At 42.7% G+C, this 24810-nt stretch overlaps 1 protein-coding gene across 5 annotated transcripts in view; it reads right to left on the reverse strand.

The window, feature by feature from the left end:
* Positions 1 to 19793: 19793 nt before the first annotated feature.
* Positions 19794 to 24810, reverse strand: part of dusp8a (dual specificity phosphatase 8a) — a 53179-nt gene continuing 48162 nt past the window's right edge. For all 5 annotated transcript variants that reach the window (XM_088997265.1, XM_088997263.1, XM_088997264.1 and 2 more), the window contains 4 exons: positions 24150 to 24316; positions 23708 to 23867; positions 23281 to 23404; positions 19794 to 22842 (listed from right to left, as the gene is read on the reverse strand). In XM_088997265.1, coding sequence (XP_088853391.1) covers positions 21666 to 22842; positions 23281 to 23404; positions 23708 to 23867; positions 24150 to 24316 — 1628 coding nt within the window. In that variant the 3' untranslated portion in view covers positions 19794 to 21665. The remainder of the gene's footprint in view (positions 22843 to 23280; positions 23405 to 23707; positions 23868 to 24149; positions 24317 to 24810) is intronic.

Below are 24810 nucleotides of genomic sequence, written 5' to 3' on the forward strand. Positions count from 1 at the left end.
TGATCAAAATTGTAATAGTCTAACATCGATGACACCATAACTTAATTTGAATATACCAACAGGTTATCTCTCCCAACGCCATCTCGCAATAAGTCATTCAGAAACAATAATCCATCATGAGCAACCTTCTTTTCCCCGCACTTGAAATAACAAGACACAAATAAACCCTGTTGAGAAGGAACAACGTCGTCACACGATTGGTCTTTTGAGACACGAGCGCCCTGGTGGCCTCCAATCAGATTTAATCCGGGGCGTGGTTTCACATGTGAGCTTCAAACGAGGCCCGGTAAAATAAGCCCTGCAAAGTTGTTCCAGATATGGCCACACGATGGCAGTGTGGGGCAATATGTGACTTGGTCAAAAGGTGCTGAAATTTACAACCTCTTGGGACAACGTTTCTTGGGTTCGTAGCGAAAGCTTGCGTTTTTATTCGATGCTTTTGGACTTAAGGGGGTATTGAATTTCACAGAAATAATTTGTGCAATGATGATGAAGGAAGAGCATTGCATTGACATAGGTAACTGCAAGTTCAGAATTTAAGAATAAGAAAAACATAAGCGGTAAGGAAAATGGATGGATGGATGGATGGATGGATGGATGGATGGATAACCTTATTTGTCTCACAATGGATAAAGTCCCCATTTTCAGCAGCAATGTTATGAAAGGAAGAAAGAAGAACAAAAAGTAAAGGAGCTGCTGTAATGGCAGCTACTCTCGCTATGCCATCTTGAAGTCATCCAAACATATTAATAAAAATAATACAACACAACACACTAGACACAGTCATTCAATCTTTACCACTTTTCTGCAACTCTTTGTTGTTTGACGCAGTTAAAGATGAAAGAGGAGCGGATCAAAGTGTCCTTTCACTAGTGGATCAGGGACGTCATGCTGAAAATGTGCACACATCTGCTAAACTCAATTTTGAAAGCAAACAAGAAGATGTAGAATTTCATTCCACAACGGGTTACGTCACCTTTAACAATGTAAATCAATCACAGTTTGAAACATAAATAATATCCTCCGTTACATGAACTCATATTGGCTACCATTTTCCCCCTGCTGACTATCGTGTATGCAGCAGTGTCCTTGATCAGCCATCCACTGAGCTTTGTTTACCAGCTATGTACTGTATTATTTTGCATGCAATGGTCCAGGTGTCACCGTAGACAGGCTCACTGTGGGAAATTGAGCCAGCCACTGGTCAGATTCTCCTTTTAGCAATTGAAGGTGACTTCCTGAAATCCATCCGCTCATCAATAACGACTCATGTACAGGTCGATATTTTCCCATTCCACACCAACAAACTGCGCGTCTGAAAAAAATATGTTACTGAATTCCCATGTAACCAGAGTGCAGTACAAATTGTGTGACTCATCGAAGTTCATTGAAGTATACTACTGTGCAAATTCAGTGGGCCAATGATTTATTATAACTTAATAAAAATGCTGCATTGTCCTCCACTACACCAAAAAAATGTTAATCTATGACTCTAAAATGATTCTAAAACATGCTTTTCATTATTTTGTTAATTTTCTAACACAGCCAAAAAACATTTAGAAAAATAACTGATATTTACAAGCATTGCTGAAATTCATATGAATTGTGTAGATTACATTCACTTCTAGATTATCATGTGAGGTGACTGTGACTCAGTGTAGAGAGAGTTGTCTATTGATGGCTCGCCGGTTTGAATCTCTCTGACCCTCCACTGTCAAAATGCCCTTGAGCAAGACACTGAAACCTGGTTTGCTGGGCATTTGTGTGTTAATTTGCAGGATGTGAGACTTTGTTGTGCTGTTGTGAGACTGTCTGCTGCGTTCTTGACCAATCACGTGGCTTTAACCGAAGACTGTGGGCGGGGGATAGAGAAAAAATGTAGTTGTCTGCCATTTTGTTGTTAGAAGAACGGGCTCGTTCGCGAACGACACATCACTCATTCAGAATCAGAATCACAAGGAATTTGTTTCCGGTCAAACATGCTGCACGAGTATCAGCAGAAAAATAGCAAAGAGGCACTATACAATTCCATTTGGGCTACTGTTCAAAGAGTTAATGGCTTGGGATAAGCAGCTCCGTGTGTATCCCGAAAAATATTTTGTATGCCAAGGTAAAATTTTCATAAATGTAACGTTCGTAAACTGAAAGGTTCGTAAGCCAAGGGGTTCGTAAACCGCGGTCTCACTGTATTTACTACAAGTGCAATAGAGGGTACAGTGGGCCAGGAAATAACTGGGCGACCTTTCTTTAATGCTGTCCATTTTTCTTGAAAAGTCTATCTTGAAAATGGCTTTGACAGTAAATCTCCAACCAAAAGTTTTTCTTTTGTCCTAGACTCTTTGCGTGACTGCTAGTCACGCCAACTCAGACAGTGTGACACCCACATTTACACACTCCAGATTTAATTTTGATATTTTTTCCCTTGTCAAAAGGGTTAAACATTGCTACAGAGGCATCAGAAAAACACAATGTGTGGACTCATATGAACACTCGTGTAACTATAGATCTGTTCTGCAGCTGCAGGTATCGACTGTCGGGTGACTAACTTGATTTGTTCATAGCTGGCAGCGGTGAATCAAAGAGCTATCAACAAGGATTAAAAGGGAGACACAATTCTTGCATGAATAATACATGTTTGATGGCTCCTAAGATAATGTGCCCGTTTTACTTTGAAAAAAAATCTAAGGCCAACACAAGCTTTGTTGTTTTAATGACATTTTTGACAGAATGACCTTTGACAAATTACAGATACCGTTTTTAGCACATGCACACACATACGCAATGCACACACAATCAATATCTGAATGGTTGTTAATTCCCTTTGTGTGCCCAGTAATTGGCCCGCTATGTGTGGCACGACGTGATACCGCATTGAAGACACATACATTGATTTATTTTATAGAAATCCATAAAATGTAATCACTTGCCGTATTTTGTGGGGCACCTTAGTCTTGTGCTGCATGTGCCAATATTTGGGTTTCAGCTTTGAGCCTCATGATGGGCTTTTATGTCTGGAAACCATTTTCCCTGTGCTTTAAGACATCTTTCTGAGAAACCTGCACATTTAGCTAATTGAATACTCTAAAATGCCAATAGGTGTGAATGTGTGTTCAATTATTCTATATTTTTTTTACAGTATATGTGGCCTGTGATTGATTGGCGACCAGTCCAGGGCAAAATGGATTAAGGGATTCCGTACCTGAGGCAACATTTGGCATGTTCACATGCACTACCACAATTGCAAAATATCTTTGTCCAAATAAATAAAAAATAAATAAACAAATAAATAAACAAATCCATCCATCCGTCCGCACGCACGCACACACACACACACACACACACACACACACACACACACACACACACACGCACACGCACACGCACACGCACACGCACACGCACACATACACATACACATACACATACACATACACATACACATACACATACACATACACATACACAGACAGACAGACAGACAGACATACATATAGACAGACAGACAGACAGACATAAAAAAATAGTAAATAAATAAATATAAACCCACACCACAGGTGTTGTACAATATGTACAGAGCTGTGAAGTGATTCTTTTACCTCTCATTTAGTTCCGGAGAGCAACTATCAACAACTAAATATATATATATATATATATATATTTAGTTATTGATATTGCTATCCGGAACTAAATGATATATTTATATATATATATATATAGTTGTTGATAGTATATCCGGATATATAGATATTTATATATATATACAGTAAAGTCTCGTTATATCGATATTCAAGGGAGTCCGAAAAAATATCGATATAACCGGGACTATCGATATATCCGACCCTGTTTGCATGTAATTTTCTCCGTGCGTGCATATAAATAGTATCGATATAACCGGGACTATCGATATATCCGATATCGATATAACGAGACTTTACTGTATATATAACTGTACTACCTGGACTCCCCCCCCCACACACAATAATTTACAAACAAAAGCGGACATGTGTGTTTTTTTTCCCCAGGAATAAATTATCTGAATACTGTCACCGGACTTCATCAAAATACCCGAAGGACCAATAACAGGATCGTGGGGAATAGTCGCAGAACGTTTTGAGACATGTTTATAAAACAGACAGATAACAAAATGTGGTTGTTTGGAATCACACTTGGACTGGCATCCTGGACACCAACATTTTTGTATTATGAGCTATAAAACAAAACATTTACAGACGACCAGATATTTGGGGCAATTAGAACGCATTTTGTGGTCCCTTTCTTGTGTAGCCAATTTTTTTGCTCCCTTTCAACTGATGCCTAATGACAATAACCATTTATGTGTTTATCATTAAAATGCCATCTCCTATGCGGGTTACGTGCATTATACAGGTGAGTAGCTTGACATTATTATGGTTTGATTTAGACAGAGATGACAGACCACTCTTTTATCACGCTGGCCCACGTTACAGGATGCTTTATGGATTGAACCTTTTCGGGGACAGTAGTTACTACGGTGGGTAACTTTTCATGTTATCAGGTTTGAGGGCGCATAAGAGTTAAAACATATTTTTATTAACCTTGTCAGAATAGCTGATGATTTAAACGGACATTGTTTTTCTTATGTTGAAATATCCAGTATGTGTCATTTACTTTTAGCAGCCTGATCTCATCTAATAGCCTATCAATACTGACCGCACGATACACAGACACTCATAGCGGTCGTTTGTGTGTCTGTGTTGGCACCACCGAGTCTGTCCATTTCTACGTTGATTCTTCACGGTGTGTGTTGTGTGTTCTTGTGTCACTTCTGGCTCCACACCGACGCCTGATGCGCAAATCTATGAATCAGCCTAAGCCACATTAGTCATGTCTGCAGACTGTGCAGTACCTGGCTCCAGAGCAATCATGCTGGAAAGAGGAGGTGGCTGGCAAGAGGCAATTTCTTCATGCATCGCCGTCAACAGTGCGTCGGCTAGAAAAAGACAGAATGGAAAAGGAAAGCAAAAGGAACTGTGTACCGTCGGCTTTCCTAACAACAATTGGGGCTTTTCAAAAAGGAGGAGCAAAGCAATCATGCCTCTGGCAAATCAAATGGCGAATAACAAGCGGAACAGTAAAAACATGCCGTTTTAAAGCAGTAAATGTTCCATGGCGACACTGTGATCGCCCCCAGCCTTCTTTCTTTGTCTCTCAAGCAGATCAGACATGATTCACTTCCAGCCACAGGCAACTTGACAGAAATAGCTTGCATGAGGCTGAAGGGTCAAAAACGATACAAGAACAAGCAGTCTGTCAGCAGACAATACTTGTACAATGTCATCTACAGGTTATCAACAACCGAGGAAGCAGTAACTTTGAGGGTTTGCACTATGCGTCATGTGAACTCCTTATTAAATAGCTAACATATATGGGGCAAATATGGATGGAAAACCCAAGACGTGCATGACTAAAATGCCGTGCTTGGAGGAAGGTTTACGGCATATGCGTTTGAATTGGAAATAATCAACTTCATAAAATCGTAATTTTTCAGGAATGTCTCTGATGGTGCAGGGGGTGGTGGACAATTTCAACGCTGGAGGGGGGTGACCATTTTTCATCAGTGCTTCTGGGAGGGGTCAAGGGGCGCATATGGAACCATGCACAAAACTATCCGAAGAAAACAAAAATAACAACATATAGGTGCTTCATGATTATTATTATTTTTTCCATTTTTTGGGCGACTTTGAGAATGAGGCGGAACATAGAGGTGGACATTTCAGGAGTAAATTACAGTAGAGTATTGGGGAATATAATAGTTTATGGATTGTGACAGGAAACAAGAGTAAGGGAGAAACCAAACTCCCTGCACGCATTCGGCGAGCATGAAGACTTATGAAGAATGCAGACCCACAGCCTCTTGAATGCAAAAACATAATAAAAGATGTATTTACTTGAGGAATGACAAATATGCAATGAAATCTGATATGCAACATATTTTTATCAGTACTACTGATCCCAAGGGGAGGACTAAATGAACCACGACAGTCATTTTCTGATCCGCTTTATCCTCACAATGGCGAGGGACACCCTGAACCGATTTTCAGCCAATCGCAGGGCACGTAGAAACGAACAACCATTCACACTCACAGCCCGAGACAATTTGGAGTGTTCTATTGATCTCCAATACCTGATTTTGGAACGTGGGATAAAAGCAGATTACCCAGAGAAAACGGGAAGAACATACAAACTCCATGCAGGATGGCCGGAGTTGGAATTGAATCCACAACGACTGAACTGTGGGTCAATGTGCTAACATCTCACCCACCGGGCTGTCCATTTTAAACATTCTTCAGTTTAAAAATAAATTACCGGGAAGCACTTTTAATCATGAAATATGATGACAACAAAAGTGTCCATCTTTATGTGAATGGAAAAGAACTACTGCGTTTGCTTTTGAATCTGCATCCCAGCATAATTCCAGACAACATTGAAAGATCTCAGTCAGCACTGACACATTCACCTGAGGGATGCGGTTTTGGAGGTGCAGATGGTGAGCTATAGGATACACATTGCAGTATGCACCGTTGCTGACTAAAGCAGAAGTGTATGCACATGTCCCTGCACGGGTGTGTGTTTTGACAGGGGCACACAGTGCTGATGGAGCTGATCAAGGGCGATACAGAGACAAAAATATATCAGGACTGTCATGCAGCATTTAACATTTGACACGCTGGACTGGCCGTGAGCCAGCCGCAGCCTCAGGTCATACTGTATCGGCAAACAACAATTGCCATTGATAAATTTTTGGAGAAGCAGTTAATCTAACATGTAGCCTCTGTTTTAGGAACTTGAGAGGAATCAGGATCTGGTGATAATCCACACCAGAATTGGGAAAACACAACTTCACAAAAAAAGGACAGGGATTGAAAAAGATGTTGGAATTGTGAATGAGCGTTACTATAAACTTGACAAAATCTTATTTTCCTTTGGATGACGACTTGGCGGAATCCTTGAGAACACCCACTCCTGTCAGCCATTGATCCACAACCATATTAAAGTGCCATGAAAGCTCCTCGGATGACTTGTGTTATGTGTTGTTTCTTATTTTCCTTTATGTTAACTGTTTTGTGAGCTTTTTGTTTCAACTTAAACTGTTGTGAAAGCGCTATATAAATCGGGATGTATTCTATTTTATTCTTGCGGGAAATTATCCAATTTTTCTCGAGTGGTCTGAAAAGTATTTAGATACTCAAAACATTGTATCTCCCGTCCCCTATCCCAGCGATGTGTAGAGTGACAGGCTGAACAATCAAAAGCTCACATTATGACCGCCACCCATCATCACAATTTCAGTATCCTGTGCTGTACTTTGGTGGCCTTAGTTTTATACGGTGAGATTTTTCCCATGTCAATTACGTTCCTTAGCCCAAGAAAAGTTTGGAAACCATGTATGCAAAGTAACATTCGTTTTAACAGTAGGTGGCAGTATCGAATAATTCTAATGAAGCAAAAACTCAAGATTTTGGTACTTGTTTCTGTGAGGAATAATTTAAATCACACAGAATTTACATCAATATTATGAAAATATCTGCTTGTCTAACCGGCCTCAGGCCTAGGGGATACCTGGGTCGGTCCAAAGCGCTTCACAGGCAGGTAGCACTGTGAACGACGAGGAAAGACGACACGAGACAACCGACTAACATAGTCGATTAGACTACCAAATCAGGAGAGGGCGCTACGCGCCTGTGAATGGAACAGAGGAAGGCGATGTAGGCTCAGCTCACACATGCGCAGTTGTGATAAATGCCGTTGTGTGAAGCTGATTAACACGGTTGTCTCGTGTCGTCTTTCCTCGTCGTTCACAGTGCTACCTGCCTGTGAAGCGCTTTGGACCGACCCAGGTATCCCCAAGGCCTGAGGCCGGTTACAATTGGGGGCTCGTCCGGGATTGTGGGCAGAGTGGGAGCTGCTACGAAGAGAACCTGTGCCTAAAGCTTCAGGGAAGACTGTAGTGCTGTCCGTTCTCCAGAGAGTAGCGGCTTCAGGGGCTAACGATGGCTCCCACAACTCCACGACGGGTATTGGTTTTCAAGATCCAAAAGAGACTATTAGCTTTGAATGTCAATCAGCTACTAACTGTTGCCGGCGCAGTGGATGAGAGTGATACTGAGGACCTTGCGGCCCTTAGTGAACCAGAACTGTTTGATGTGATTATTGACTACGTCAGAGGTGACAAATTAAAACACATAGAAGATGAAGGCATGTCTCAACTCCTTCACCTCGATGACATGATCAGCGAGCTCCTAGATGCCCCGGAGGAACCTATTGGGGAAGGAGCTGACCTGAGAGGAGAAGTTGAGGTTCCATATCTTCCACCGAGAGACATCCACACACCGGGCAGGAACGTCACCACTCCATCGCCATTCAGGATCATCGCCAACAGTTCAGGTGGTGCTCCTCCTGAACATGCCGGCTTATCCTCCGGTATGGGGGAGCAGGTGGTGAAGTACACAGATGTAGCTGCTCTGTTTCCACGGAGGGAGTTCAAAATTTATGGTGGTCAGATTTCTGACACCGGGTCTGAACTGTCATACTGTAGCCTGTGTAGACAAATGGATGAGGGACTACAAGAAGGGTTTAGCGAGTCTGAGGTTATCCGCACTGTGTCGAAGATAACTAAACCTGGAACATTCCGAGACATGCTAAGTGATACAGAACGTCTTACAATGTCACGGTTAAAAACAATTTTACGATCACATATCAGAGATAAGAGCAGCTCTGAGCTCTTCAACGAACTCAGTACCGCTCAGCAGCGAGACAGTGAGTCCCCACAGCAATTTTTATATAGACTGATGGGTTTGAAGCAAAGAATTATGTTTGAGTCACAACAACCAGGTGCAGATTTTGGTTACGATCAAAAACTTGTCCAAGGTACATTTCTGCACACACTCTATCAAGGGCTAAATGAGAAGAATTATCATGTCAGATGTGATCTCAAACCATTCCTTACCGATTTACAGGTTCGTGATGATGTCCTGTTAGAACAACTTACCAAGTCCACAAGTGAAGAGGCTGAGAGGGTGAAACGCCTCAGTACTGTGACTAAAAATCGATCCGTGAATGTCCATGCTGCTCAAACTAATGAAACTGACCAGATTAACCAGACCAAAGTTGACTCTGAATTACAGGCTAACCGTGCTGCCATTCTCGAGCTGACTGCACAAGTGACCGCACTAACCAAACACTTTGCCCAAGTTGTTAAACCTACAGAATCGGCGCCTCAGGTAGATCCAGGTCCGTCTCTGACTCGATCCCGGACGAGCCCCCAATTGTAACCGGCCTCAGGCCTAGGGGATACCTGGGTCGGTCCAAAGCGCTTCACAGGCAGGTAGCACTGTGAACGACGAGGAAAGACGACACGAGACAACCGTGTTAATCAGCTTCACACAACGGCATTTATCACAACTGCGCATGCGTGAGCTGAGCCTACATCGCCTTCCTCTGTTCCATTCACAGGCGCGTAGCGCCCTCTCCTGATTTGGTAGTCTAATCGACTAACATACAATAACAGAGGTCGTTTCTAACCCCCTACACTTGCACAATTTCTGTTAGCTTTTTGGCCCCATCACGGTAAGCAATGAGAAGCAGTTGAGTCAAAATAATCGCATATTAAAATTTACGGTTGACCAATGTGAAACAGCGGTAAACAAAGTGGGAAAAAAGTATACAAAATGAAGGGATGGATGGATGAACATCATGAATGATGGAGTCATATCATTGAGCAATCAAATTTTTGACACAAAAATGGCTAAATGACAGTCTGTCTTGGGCTACGAGACAGAAGATAAGAGAGTAAAATTGCTCTTTTTAAAGTTTCTGTCAACATTGACAAAAAGTTCAATTTCCACAATGACTCAGTTTCAACACACTCCTATCCAATATCCAACAATGCAACTGTCCTGAATATGCTTCGGCAAAAATGACTCAGCATCCATTAAAAGCCATGCTGAGGAAGTGAATCATTTTGAAATTCAAAAAATATATACATTACATAATAAATAAAGGTTTAGACAGTGTCTGAAACTCATGACCGAAGTTAGCGGACAACTCTTAAAAGTTGCCTGCCCAGCCATAAAGTTGCCTGCCCCATTTTTCACAACTTGAAACACAATAAGACGACTAATCACAAAAAAAAAAAAAAACATTGTTGCGAAGCATAAAGGATTTTTTTAAATGAAGAAAGTACCTACCACAAATGCTCCCTTGCTTAATTTATGGTAAATATCCCTTGTTGAAGATTTTGCTCCAGTTGTCGTTTGTTGTCATGGTGCACAATGCAATGTTTGCATTGCGTTGTCTGCTAAAAGCCACATGGACTGCTCTTTCTAAGCGCCTTTCAAAACGCTCAAGTACACTTTACAGTCACGCGATAGTCCGAAGCACGAAACAGCCTTCTGATTGGCTGCCGTGCCGAGTATGCAAATTGCCAAACGAACGATTGTTTGGCAATTTGCAAGCATCATGGAATTCCACTAAAAATGATGTGTCCGGCCGGATTTGGCCCCCGGGCCTTGACTTTGACACCTGTGGTTTGGAGTTATCCTGCGTCAGATATGATACCATTACAAACAATATCGCAATACAAACAATGTTTAACAACATTTTCTTTTCAAATACAGCAACATCTCCCATTGTCAATTCATACTGCATCCATGGGCAAAATTTTTGGTAACCACACAAATCATGGTATTAATTGCAAAAATAGATCAAAATGAGCGGATGCTACGAATCAGACCATTGAAGTTATTTAGGTATGTGGTCTCGACAAAAATGATACCCTTACTGTTATCTGTTGTAAAAGCGCTATATAAATCAATATGTATTGTACTGTATTCTATTTTATCCTATTTTTAAACATTCAATGGCGCATTTTTGAAGAATGAGTTATTTAGACTGCGTATTTCAGCTACAACAAATAGCTACTAGGATTTTAGATTATACAGAGGACAGAAAATCTCATTAAAAGTAAAGTGTAACAATTATGGTTCACACGCAATTATGGTTCACACGCAATGATGGGGAAAGCATACCCACTCCGCACATGAAGGCCAGAACCGGGATTCAGTACACGAACCCCAGAAGTGTGAGGTATATACACTCACCACTCTCCACCGTGCTGCCCTTGGAAAATATTTGAGTGGCACTAAGCTATTGTGAGGGGAAACCCTGACTATGTACTTCCAGTTGCGTGAGAGGCTAACGGGAATGAAAGACGAAGGGTTCATTTGAAGTAGGGGGTACTGGCAGGGTGTAAACTAAACAGTACTTCCAGGCTGCGGGACTAAGATTCTTCTGTGTGTAGACAGTGCCTTAAAATGTTATTGGGAGTCATCCCCTTGTGACGCATGGAAAAGAATGCAATTCAGCGCTGCTGCCACTTCAGAGCAGAACACATGAAATAGTGATGGGAATTGCGGCACTTTTGGATCGGCTCACCAAAAAGAACCGGCTCTTTCGGCTCCCAAATGGATCCTCAGGTTTTTTGTTGCTTAAATTAATTTACTTCCAAAAACTGCAAAATGAGATGTAAAAGGAATTATTAATGTAAAAAAACATACAATCTATCATTTTGTAAATTGTAAATTTTATTTGCCTCTAAGTACAGTGACACCTCCGCTGACGAACGCTTCAGCTCACAAACTTTTTGCCTCACGAACATTCGCGAGCATATCATCTCGGCTGATGAACTGGTTTTCGGCGGACGAACCAAACCACACGGTCGAACAGCACCACGGTGGCTGGCGGACTAGTTTTCGTCACCCCCTTTCTTTGAGTGCGGACGGGGTTTGTTATCGAGTGTACTTTTGCTAATATATCGATGAGAAGGTTTCTTCAGCCGTCATCTGTACAAATTTGAAGGTTTCGGACGTTTCGCCTCCTATCCAAGAGGCTTCGTCAGCGAACTAAAGTCTGACTAGTCGTATCGGCCCTATTTATATATCCCTAATGTCCAGACACAGCTATGATAGGTCCCTATTCTCAGGTTGGGGGAAGCAGAGGACCACTCCCTGTGGCCCCACTGATTGTTCCTACATTCCTGACTAACGACTGCCCTATTTGCCCCACTCCCACCGGTGTCACCTCATCAGCATTACGAATGTTGCCTAACCTGTTTTGCCTAAGCAGGCTATTGTGTGAACGATCCAAATTGAACCTCACCCCACCAGACCGGTTTAATGAAGGATTTTGTTGTTTTATAAGAATCGCTTCTTTTACCCCCCTTTCAAACCATCAATGTTCTTTCGCTAAGATTTTAACCTCATTGTCGTCAAATGAGTGGTTGCTAGCTTTTAGGTGCAAATGTACTGCCGATTGAGACTCAGCGTGCCAGTACCAGGACACTAAATCTACCATTGCTACCATCCTTAAGAACAAGGAAGCTACTAAGGGTGTGTGTGTGTGTGTGTGTTTCTGTGTTGTCTAAGCAATAGTCTCAGGCAATAGAAGAGGTAAAAACACTTCTGTTGATTTTGATTAATGAAAAGCAGCTCACAAGGGACAGTGTGAGTGAGGGTATTATCGCCGAGAAAGCACGGCAACTTCACTCGGATATTATCAAGAGGCAACCTGGAAGTTCATCATCCATTGACAACTACCATCACAAAGGTAAATAAAATGACTTTATTATACAGTACAGTTTATTTCTTTAATTACAATACAATAGCAAATTTATTATACATAAAATAAGGTACATTTTTGTTTAGTTTTAAGGCTTATTTAGTAGAAATGTATGTTTTATGGGGACCTGGGAACGGATTATTCTCATTTTAATGGTTTCTTATGGGAAATAAATGTTCGGAAGATGAACTTTTCGCCTTACACACACTTTATGGCAACCAATTATGTTCGTGAGCTGAGGTATCATTGTATATTCTTCTAAACATAAAACATGGATTACTACCAAAAAATACAACGACCCATCTCAAAACAAGGCCAACAAAAACTTCTGATCTCTGTGTGTATTCCTAAGCTTTTAACTATTTATAGTAAGCTTCTCAAGCGGCTCCAGTCGACACATCACTCACATGAAAGAAACCGAAGAACAAGAGAAAGTAGGTGAATGTTAAGTATAGCGCACGTGTGGAAGTGGAAAAGAGTGCTGGTGCCCCATTGACGTAACACTCGCTAAGAGTTTCCGACTGCAAAAAAGGCGTCAGGCCGCCCCTCGGCATGGACGCGTCTGGCAGCCATCACCGGCTAATGTGAGCGGCAAAGTTCACACATGCACGCACATGTCGGGGCGCAGGCGAATCAGCCACACATCATCCGGCGGCCATCGAAAAGAGCTGTCTTCTCCCTGGTGACATGGAGAAATTTTTACACATGGGGAGCACACAAACACGACACTACAGGCAAAACAAATTAGTGACTAAATGGAAATTGAGTGGCAAGCATTGTGTCTTTGTAGATCTGGAGAAAGCGTCTGACAGGGCGCCCAGAGAAGAACTGTTGTATTGCATGAGGAAGTCTGGAGTGACGGAAAAGTATGTCACAGCGGTGCAAGACATGTATCATGACTGTAAGACAGTTGTGAGGTGTGCTGTCGGTGTGACTGAGGAATTCAAGGTGGGGGTGTGACTCAGCTCTGACCCCTTTCTTATTCGCTATGGTGATGGACAGACAGGCTGACAGATGATGTTAGACAAGAATCTCCTTGGACGATGATATTTGCAGATGCCATTGTGATCTGTTGCGAGAGTAGGGAACAGGTGGGGGAGAAACTATAGAGAGGTGGAGGTTCGTTCTGGAAAGGAGAGCAATGAAGAGAAGTCGCTGCAAGACGGGATATATAATCATTGTGTGTGCTTTGGAGAGAAATTCAGAGAGGCCGGACGGAGACGGTTTGGACATTTCCAGAGGAGAGCGAGTGACTATATCGGAAGAAGGATGCTGAGCCTTAAACACCCAGGCAGGAGACCGAAAGGAAGACCTAAGAGGAGGTTTATAGATGTTGTCAACGATGACATGAAGGTAGCTGCATGGTGTGAGAAGAGGACTCACAAAACCAGGTTACATGGAGGACACTGTATTCGCTGTGGCGATCCCTGAAGGGAAAAGCCCAAAGGAAAAGAAGATATGTATTGAATATTGTATTGAAGATTAGCGATACAACATTTAATTGATGTGGGTGTTAACCCCAAATTGGTGGACACAGTTGTGATCTCCATCAATGAAAAGGTTTCTTCAGCCGTCATCGGTACTTGCATATGTACTGCCGATTGAGGCCCAGTAGGAATTTTGTGTTTCCAAAGGACTCTTTGTAGTTTTTCAGAAACTCAGTTTTTCCTACTTATTTGAAACCGATAAACACTTTAAGGCAAAAATTAGTACATCCAAAAGATAGGCTACCAAATGAAAAACAAAGTAATGTAGTTTATTCCATACATTGTAAGAATGAAAATTGTAAAGAGCAGTACATTGGGGAGACTCAACAAATTCTCAAAAAAAGACTTTATCAACATCGCAGGGATAATACAAGTGGGCCTCAATCGGCAGTACATTTGCACCTAAAAGCTAGCAACCACTCATTTGACGACAATGAGGGTAAAATCTTAGCGAAAGAACATAGATGGTTTGAAAGGGGAGTAAAAGAAGCGATTTTCATAAAACAACTAAATCCTTCATCAAACTGGTTTGGTGGGGTGAGGTTCAATTTGGATCGTTCATAAAATAGCCTGCTTAGGCAACATAGGTTAGGCAACATTCGTAATGCTGATGAGGGGAGGGAGTGGGGCAATCAGGCTAGTCGTTAGTCAGGAATGTAGGAACAATCGGTGGGCCGCAGGGAGTGGTCCTCTGCTCCCCCCAACCTGAGAGTAGGGACCTATCATAGCAGTGTCCGTCGCCGCCATGTCTGGACATTAGGGATATATATATGTTGGGCCGATACTACCAGTAAGACTTTAGTTCGCTGAAGAAGCATCTTGGATAAAAAGCGAAACGTCCGACACCTTCAAAAAAGTACGACTGAGAGCTTACACAGACGAGTTGTGATCTCCATTCTGTCTTTTTTTGTTGAAGTAATTTAACAAGGGTGTGTTGACTTTTTTATACCTAGTACAACTGGCAAAAATACACTTTAACAGTTAATAATATCCCATTGTGGAGGGTTCCCATAAAGGGTGGAGAAAAAAGCCACCTCATTGTCTCTCTCACACATCCACATCGACACACACAAAATAGTGGGTCTCAGCTGGAGAGGCCGATAAGTCAATTACCTCAGCGTGCCCCCCCTGATTGGCTCATTTAAGCAACATTGCACCCACAAGCTCTTTTGCTTCTATGGAGCTTTGCTTGCACATGTTAGTTGATTGTGTGAGCTGACATTCCACCATGACATCATGAAACCAAAATTGCCTTTGTTAGAGGATGCAAAAAAAGTTGCCTGGTCTGGGCGAAAACAGCACTCATTGTGACCTCATCTCATCCTCTCATCCCCCAGTGGCGACCGTAGACTATTGTTCACACTTCACATGACAGCAAAATGTTCCATTGAGAATAGGAATGAGGAAGATGGTTCAATGCAAAACAGTCCTGAAAAGATTGCTGTGCCGGGATTTCAAAGAGGAAGTAGCGTAATGCTAACCAGACATTGAGTCAGAGATGTTCCCTCTTTGCCTTCATTTCTTCATGGCTTCTTCCTAATGTGTACCATAACATGACAAGGCCATGTCACTTTAATTGGCCATTGTTAATAATAATAATAATAATAATAATAATAATAATAATAATAATAATACATTTCATTTATAAGCGCCTTTCAAAACTCTCAAGGACACTTAACAGTCACAGGTTATATTTTCTGTGGGTGAGTAGCGGCAGCCACACGCACCAGCGTTCACTCAACCTGGAAGTAACATAAATACGAATAAAACCAAGAAAAATACACCATAGGTTGGTGACTGTTCATTGCAGTAATGCAATAACTTTTGTGGCACTCTTTTGCTGCAGGCTACTACTCCCAGTGCCTTTGGAAAAAAATGAATAAATGAATGCCTCCTAATTTTGTCAACTGCCAATATTTATTATTTAAACCAAGAAAATACCACAAACTGAGTTCCAAAAACATTCCTTGCTTTTCATGCTTGTGATTGATGATCAGATCAAAACACATTTTTCTCACATGCGTTTGTTTTGCCATCCTACCAAGCAACCAAGTCACATGAAGAACAGAGATTGCTGTCACGTGTATTAAACAGTCTGTATTGAAGAAATCCCTGTAGCTCTTCTTGGTGTCTACCCCTTGGCAGCCTCAATGACGTGTTTTCTTGTGATCTTTTTAATCAATTTTGCGGTGTGGACAATGGCTTGTGCTGGAAGCTTTGACCACCAAAATGTCGGCTAAAGCCACCTTCAACAGCTCTGTTCATTTTGAGTTAATCAGTGACTCCAATTTAACATAAATTGGAAAGTAATTAAACACATGCACATCCTCATCCTGGCCTGCCTGTCCGACCTGAACTGTACCACCTTGCTCCTGTCCACTATTAAGCTGGCTGGAAATCAGTGCTAGCAAATACCTTGTTAGCATACTGCCTTTGGAGCAGGAAACATCTTGGTGCACTGCAGAAAGCACAAAAATGTACAAATGGTATCAGTGCTGATCAGCGATTTGTTTTAGCTTTATTCTACTGAAAAAAACAACAACTGGGAATATAGGGAAGATGCCCAATTGTAAATTGGCAAGGGTTATAGTATATCGTCCACTGTATAACTATGTTTTGGCAGCTAGTGACTAAAAAGAAGAAACCCACCACAAACATAATTGGCTGTCAAAGCCCACACTTTAATTTTCACTGTGTTCATTGATTGCTTCCAATGGTGTCCAATGTTAGCTCTGTATTACCCATGGATGGATGCGTGGATGGGTGGATGGAAGTGGACAATGGGAGTTGTCTAAAGCAGTGATTTTCAACCATTGTGCCGCGGCACACTTGTTTGACGTGAGAAATCGCCAGGTGTGCCGTGAGAAATTATCCAATGTCACTTTTAAAACATTTTAAATGTTCTAAAAAAGTAACATGCAATTCATGCAATTATGTCACTGTCCGGTGTCCGTGCTGTCAATACTGGGAAGGTAATTAAATATTCATTGTTGTGGAAACACCTAGCTGATTATCTCGTTCCTCCGAGAGACTTAATGATGCACGTGGGAGGTCGTGGTGACAATCATGGAGATTTTTTTTTAAAAAGGGCAACTGCAAACTCCAAATTGGGCTTTGTATAAGATTCTGACCTGGATGAAGCCACTAGTATTAGTGGTGTTAAAAAGAAACAAAGACGGTGAGCTGAAAGGAATATAGTGAAAGTTATCTTCTGTATGGATTTACTTTCACCGGGGATGAGACGACGCCGACTCCAATACGCCTGGTGTGTGGCGAGAAGGTATCCAGCAGCGCCATGGTACTGGGCAAGTTTAACTCCATCTCCAAATGAAACACCAGACGCTTCAAAACAAGCCGACAGACAATTTTGTTCCCGGCGTGTAAATATAGAGAAACAGGTAACCTTTATGAGAAAACCCACAAAGGTAAATGAAAAAGTACTAAAAGCTAGTTACCTAGTAGTTTCACATCTGTGTAAGCTCTCAGTCGTACAGGAGTGGTCCATCGATGAGAAGGTTTCTTCAGCCGTCATCTGTACAAAAGTGAAGGTTTCGGACGTTTCGCCTCCTATCCAAGAGACTTCGTCAGCGAACTAAAGTCTGACTGGTCGTATCGGCCCCATTTATATATCCCTAATGTCCAGACCTAGTGGCGCCGGACACAGCTATGATAGGTCCCTACTCTCAGGTTGGGGGGGGCGCGGGACCCCCCCCCTGTGGCCCCACTGATTGTTCCTACATTCCTGACTAACGATTGGCCTATTACCCCCACTCCCCCCGGTATCACCTCATCAGCATAACGACCCTCATCAGCATTGCGAAAGTTGCCTAACCTGTTTTGCCTGAGCAGGCTATTGTATGAAAAAAAAAAAAAACTGGACACTTGTAAATATGGGTTGTTGCAATATATCTAAATGCATCTCTTGATTCTGCACTATGTACAGTCTTGTTTATAGAACGGTTTTTGCACATCTACATTTGCACAGTATACAGTTGACATTTTTATTTTGTTATGCTTAGAATATCTTGTTTTCTATCCTTTCACTCCCACCCCAACCCCATCCCTCTTCAATTGCTGCTGTGGACTGCAAATTTCCCCATTGCGGGACGAATAAAGGTATTCTGATTCTGATTCTGATTCTGATGAACGATCCAAATTGAACCTCACACCACCCGACCGGTTTAATGAAGGATTTTGTTGTTTTATAAGAATCGCCTCTTTTACCCCCCTTTCAAACCATCTATGTTCTTTCGCTAAGATTTTAACCTCATTGTCGTCAAATGAGTGGTTAGTAGCTTTTAGGTGCAAATGTACTGCCGATTGAGGCCCACTAGTATTATCCCTGCGATGTTGATAAAGTCTTTTTTTGAGAATTTGTTGAGTCTCCCCAATGTACTGCTCTTTACAATTTTCATTCTTACAATGTATTGTGCATCCAAAAGATAGGCTACCAAATGAAAAACAAAGTAATGTAGTTTATTCCATACATTGTAAGAATGAAAATTGTAAAGAGCAGTACATTGGGGAGACTCAACAAATTCTCAAAAAAAGACTTTATCAACATCGCAGGGATAATACTAGTGGGCCTCAATCGGCAGTACATTTGCACCTAAAAGCTACTAACCACTCATTTGACGACAATGAGGTTAAAATCTTAGCGAAAGAACATAGATGGTTTGAAAGGGGGGTAAAAGAGGCGATTCTTATAAAACAACAAAATCCTTCATTAAACCGGTCGGGTGGTGTGAGGTTCAATTTGGATCGTTCATACAATAGCCTGCTCAGGCAAAACAGGTTAGGCAACTTTCGCAATGCTGATGAGGGTCGTTATGCTGATGAGGTGATACCGGGGGGAGTGGGGGTAATAGGCCAATCGTTAGTCAGGAATGTAGGAACAATCAGTGGGGCCACAGGGGGGGGTCCCGCGCCCCCCCCAACCTGAGAGTAGGGACCTATCATAGCTGTGTCCGGCGCCACTAGGTCTGGACATTAGGGATATATAAATGGGGCCGATACGACCAGTCAGACTTTAGTTCGCTGACGAAGTCTCTTGGATAGGAGGCGAAACGTCCGAAACCTTCACTTTTGTACAGATGACGGCTGAAGAAACCTTCTCATCGCTAGTAGTTTCACACTTAGTATAAAAAAATGAGAAATTATATTGTAATTAAATATACTGTTCAGAGTATCATTTTATAACACATTTGGTGAGTAGTGTGCCCAAACTTTTTCCAATGTAAAAAATGTGCCCTGGCTCAAAAAAAGTTTGAAAAGCACTGGTCCATAGAAGCACAACTACAGAATTTTTAATTGCCGGGAAGACCACTGTTGAGCTTAGACCACAAATAATACAGATATGTTCTTGGTCTTACCTTCATCGAAAACCTCATTGTGACTGTATTATTTTTAGAGGTAATAATGCTCTTAAATAATTCACCATCTTCATCAAGATATAAAAGATTCTTACATTACCACTATCTCAGGGAAAGAAAAAAAAACTTGTGTTTGTGGTCAGAGTGGAGTTGGTTCAACACAAAATCAATAGTGAGACTCCAGCCTCCAGTTGTCATCACGTCATGTGTAAACATATCACTTCAGTTCCTCTTTGTAATCAGAAATGGCAAGAAGAAAAACCAGAAGCAGAGGAGAGGCTGTATTTTGTCATGTCTGTATTTTGTCTCATTTTCACAAAACATGTACAGGGAAGGAAAAGCCTTTCAATATAACCTGAGGTGTTTTTTTTGTTTTTTTTTTTTTTTAATGTTTTTATTAAGCGTCAAGCATCCTAGGTGTCGGAATTTACCCTTTAAAAATGCATCAGTGATCTTCCATGTGTTGCTATTTACAATTTTGTCATGATAATAAGAATACCAATAACCGTAATAATAGTTCACTAACAATAGATTTAGCAAACGGGACAGCCTGCTTCATAATTGTTACATGTCATAAATAATGGGAACAACAATTCAATTCAATTAAAAAACAACACGGAGGAAGGATTTAGGAGCTTCATTTACGAGCCTCGGGCAAACAAAAGGAATCTGTCAGAAGTTGTAGCAGCACAAGGTCAAATGCTAGTCATGGGTCAAACGACAACTCTTTTTACACGATGAATAAATAAGTATCTCGCACCAGGTGAGCGGCATTTCCATTTTATAACTGACGGGTTTATATCAAGTCTGAGGGGAAAAGAGAGTGATAAATGTCAGAGATGTCCATGTTTTGTGCTGATGTGCTGGGCTTGGCTCACTGAAAGATCCCCTGAGAAGGAAAGAAAAAGATTGTGTGTGTCCAAGTGAGGGTTGAAGCTTTGCCTGTATAGGAATAAGTGCATACAGTGTACGGTGTGTGAGTTCGGTTCAGCTTTGGTGAGAAACACCGGAGCTAGCTTTGAGAGGGTGATTGGCTTATCCAAAACTTCAAAAACTGTGCGTACACTTCAGAAAGTTGTTGTCAAGCAGCTGCCCTGATGGCATGCACAAAATGCTCATGTGTTAAAGCCATGATCACAGACTGTTGCTGTTTTGTTTTAGATGTCACTTGCTATCTCCACGCTCTCCGACAAAAGAACTTGGTTACCAGAAAGCAGAAAAGTGCATTTCCAAGTCATACGTCACGCTCCCCGAAGAAGGAACAGCACATATTGCTTGCTTGAATCCGATGAATCGATGTACTTGTACATGTTCATAAATACCATACAGCAAATAATAATAATAATAACTGAAAAAAGAAAATGAAATCAATCCACAAAACATTAAATTATATCTCATTACCTGAATGAACAATAAATTAAAAGTCCTTTTGAGTCACTGTATATACACAGTATATTCATATTGTATATGTAGTTATTCGTCCTTCGTTGCCATCGTTTCATGCTTGCATGCATGCTTAGCAGGCACCACATGTGGGAACACGGAGCATCGGCATGGTGGCCAGTGACCTGAAACCTCAGTGCCATGATATCACTGACACTGGAAGTGAGGGCACCAGCGTCACTGTGCTTTTGGGTCACTGCTGGAAGTTGAGGAGGGCTGAGACCCTCTCATTGTTCTGGCTGCATTCAGAGGACCCGAGTGCCGCGCCTTGTGCTGCGGCGACACCCGCTCCGAGGTCACCACTCATACGGATGAACTTGCAATCGCGCTGGACTGGACAAAAGCGCGAGACGTTTTGAGGCTTTTGGACACACAAGTGGTGGAACTCTTTGGGGTAATGTGGGGCACTTGGTTCAGATCGCCACTTCTATCAGCCATCAGAACTACACTACTCTAGACCACAGGCAGATGGTTGGAGTCCGCGCTCCATGTCTAAAACAAAGTTATTTTACATGACTCAATGACTGGGCCCTTTGACCATAGGTCAGTACCTACGCCTGTCATTGCCTGGAGAGAGTTCAGAAGGTTGTGGTCAAGTAAGCAGCATATCCCTGTCCATCATTCAGTTGGGAGTCTTGAACACCGTCTTTGATGTAGACACAGTCCATCTAAACAGGTCTCTTTCTGTGATGTGAACGTATATTGTCTGTCAGGACACTTCAATTATCTCAAGGCTCCCAGAGAAACTCGACTGTTTCCCAATTTTTCCCAGTTCTTCCCGGGTGTGCGCCTCCGAGATGCCCTCCTCGAATTCCATCTGACAGCTGCGACGCTTGAATTGCTTCTCCGTGGACGAGTTGCTGTTGCTCGCCCGCTCTTCCCGCTTTTCTCGCTGCAGCATTAGAGGCTTCTCCTTCTGAGGTTTGTCTCGTAACCGCGCGCTTTCACTGCAACCAAACGCCACGTAGGCCGAGCTGCTCCCGAACCTCACGGATGACTCAGCTCCCCCGCTGTCGCCTCCGCCGCCGAGCTCCATCTCACCACCCTCCTCGGCCCCAAAAGGCCAGGGGGCATCGGTGGTGGGAGTCACAGGGGTGGTGGCCTGGACAGTGTCTCTGTGTTTGGTCCACATGACCCCAGAACCCACGGAGGGAAGCGGCAGAAGCATGGAACCTTTCAAGTTCTCGTCCTTATGGTCAAGAGACAGGCCGAGGGACTGTGGCGGGAGTTGCTGGAAACGGATCGGTGAACTGCCAGAGCTATGCTTGGCTTTCCTTCTGGGTCTGGATGCCGAAGAAGAAGACCGATGGACCCCCTCGATCCCTCCGTGCCCCAAACCTCCGATGCTTCCTGCGCTGCCTGGGGAGGGGAAGGGGGAGTCAGAAGAGCAGGGACTGTTCAATATGGGTGACTGAGAGCAGACACCATTGGAAGTGCTTGTTTCGGGGCTGTCCAGTTTACACAGCTTGGGGACGTCTTCAGAGTGTGTTGGTGCCATGGCAGCAGAGTGTGGACTGTTTGGGGAGTACACAGATTTAATGTCCAAGGAGAAGGAGCGTTTCAAACGATTGGTGTCCATGATCCTCTCCGCAGAGAGGTGCAAGCCATTGAAGCCTTGCTGGAGGGATGCGGGAGACGGTGCCTTGGGCTCAGGTGGGCTTTGTGACTCAACCAGAGTCGAGTCATAGTTACTGTGGTGACCGTTCATCACGAAGCGCGTGGTGACATCGTTGAGCTCAGAATTCTGCTTTGTGTGGTCTTCAAGTATCTTGCTATCAGAGCTTGAAGTTAACGCTTGGAGCAGACGTATGCCTTTCTCAAATTCCAGCAGCTGGCCCAGGAAATTAAAGTTGGGGGATATCGAGGGTCTTCGGTCCTTTACAAACCTGTCCGATGCAAAAAAATAAAAAACATGTTTACTGCATGTAAAAAAATAAAAAATAAAAGTGTCACAGTGTGACTAGTTTTCAGAAATTCTAAGGACCCCATGACACTTAAGTGTTGGGCCTCAAATGTCATGTGCAACCTGCCTAAAATAAAAGGAAAATGAAAGTACCGTATTTTACGGACTATAAGGCGCACCTTCAACGAATGACATATTAAAAAAAATCCGATTGAAGGCGCATGGTCAGCCTTTAAAAAAAAATTTAAGTCTTTAATGTGTACCTTACAGTGCGAAAAATACGGTCCTGCCTTTTGCACATAATGATACATGCAAAGGCCTCACATACTGCATGTAACAGTCTGCACATTTTATACAAAAGGCAATTGCCTTTTAACGTGCCTGTCACCTTAGCTCGGCTGGGTGGGAGGAGTAAGCGTACCTGTAGGCATCATCTGATGACAGGCCCATTGTCTTCATGATATACGCAATGGCGATGGTCGCTGAACGCGAGATTCCAGCCAAGCAATGCACAATGACTCTGCAGTTTGACACCTTGGCTTTGTCTGTTGGAGGAAATGACAGGTAGGTCTTAGGCCACCCTAATACACACAATAGCAGCAGCACAAAGTCTGCTGACAATCAGCCTCTATTGAAAGAAACCTGTCTTTTCCTGGGAGATGACAGAAGGTCTCCTGAACGGAAGTTTTCTACCTGATGATATTGTTTGCAACACTAGACTTGAAACTATTAGCAGTGACAATGGTACGTGTCGTATTAGATTTTGTTGTCCGTCTTTAGTTACAATTAATGGCACAAACCATCTCATATGTTACTAATCTCAACAGATGCATCTTGTTCCTGCTTACCGATGAATTCATTTGTTTTGTCCAGCCAAGGAAGCAATTTCTCACAGTAGTTGTCATTGACAGGGATGCGCATGAAGTGGCTGTCGCAGATGAAGTCTGGCTTGGGGCAAGTGTTGCTGGCATTTAGTACGTATGTGATACCATTCTGAGCCATCAAATCCTGCAGAGATATAAAGAAGACGTTCGTCCAAGGTGCTGCCCCACTTCCAGAAAACAGGAGGAAATATAGTAATGCTACAATTGTTGGAATTCCAGTTTTATTTCATAATGGTTAGTTGAGTTCTCAAGGCATATTTTTGATGAAATATGTTTAGGACAGCATTCTTCAAAGACAGACGGCATCCAAACATGACTTTGGCAACAATAAGTAAGTATAAATCCCTTCAGAGTTTTCTTCAGTTAGGGTAAGCTGCCGCCTTACAAGTCGTAGTGTCTTACAAACCTTGTTGAGAACATCTTTCTGGGAGCCCAGGTAAAGGTGTGGCAGGATGCGAGTGGGCCCTACATTCGCCACTGGCAAGCAGGGCTGGGACAAGCTCATAGGAAGAGCAGTGGCCGGCTTGCCTTCGCACAGGCCGGGGAAGCAGGAGGAGAAAGCAGCAAAGCCTCCTGCACAGACACAACCAGAACATCTGCATTACTGAAGTCAATCAACCTAAGAGGATTTTTGCAAGGTCTCACGAGTCCAAAAAACATCTTGCACCATTAGCAGTGTAAAGCTTGAGCTAGAATGTCTGGGTTGTGCCTTGTACAACAGAAGCATAGAAGAGGCTCTCTTGTTCTTCTGTGTGAGGTTAACTGCAGGGTGGCCAGGAATGTGCGTGTCTGGCCCTTTAAGAGGCAGGCGGCTCCACTTTTGGCATGTGTGTGCGTGTGTGTGTGTGTGTGTGTGTGTGTGTGTGTGTGTGTGTGTGTGTGTGTGTGTGTGTGTGTGTATGTGTGTGTGTGTGTGTGTTTGCGTGTGTGTCTGTTTCCTGCATGAGCTCATGTCCTGTAGAAGTGCATTGCGTCAGGCTGGGGGAATGAGAGAGGCCACAGGTGCACGGCCAGGACAGAGGCCCAGTAACATCTCCCTGACAAGCACACAGCAATGACCCCCCGCT

The sequence above is a fragment of the Hippocampus bargibanti genome, linkage group LG05 (assembly GCF_051943395.1).
Source record: "Hippocampus bargibanti isolate YZ-2025 linkage group LG05, ASM5194339v1, whole genome shotgun sequence".
Lineage (NCBI taxonomy): Eukaryota > Metazoa > Chordata > Actinopteri > Syngnathiformes > Syngnathidae > Hippocampus > Hippocampus bargibanti.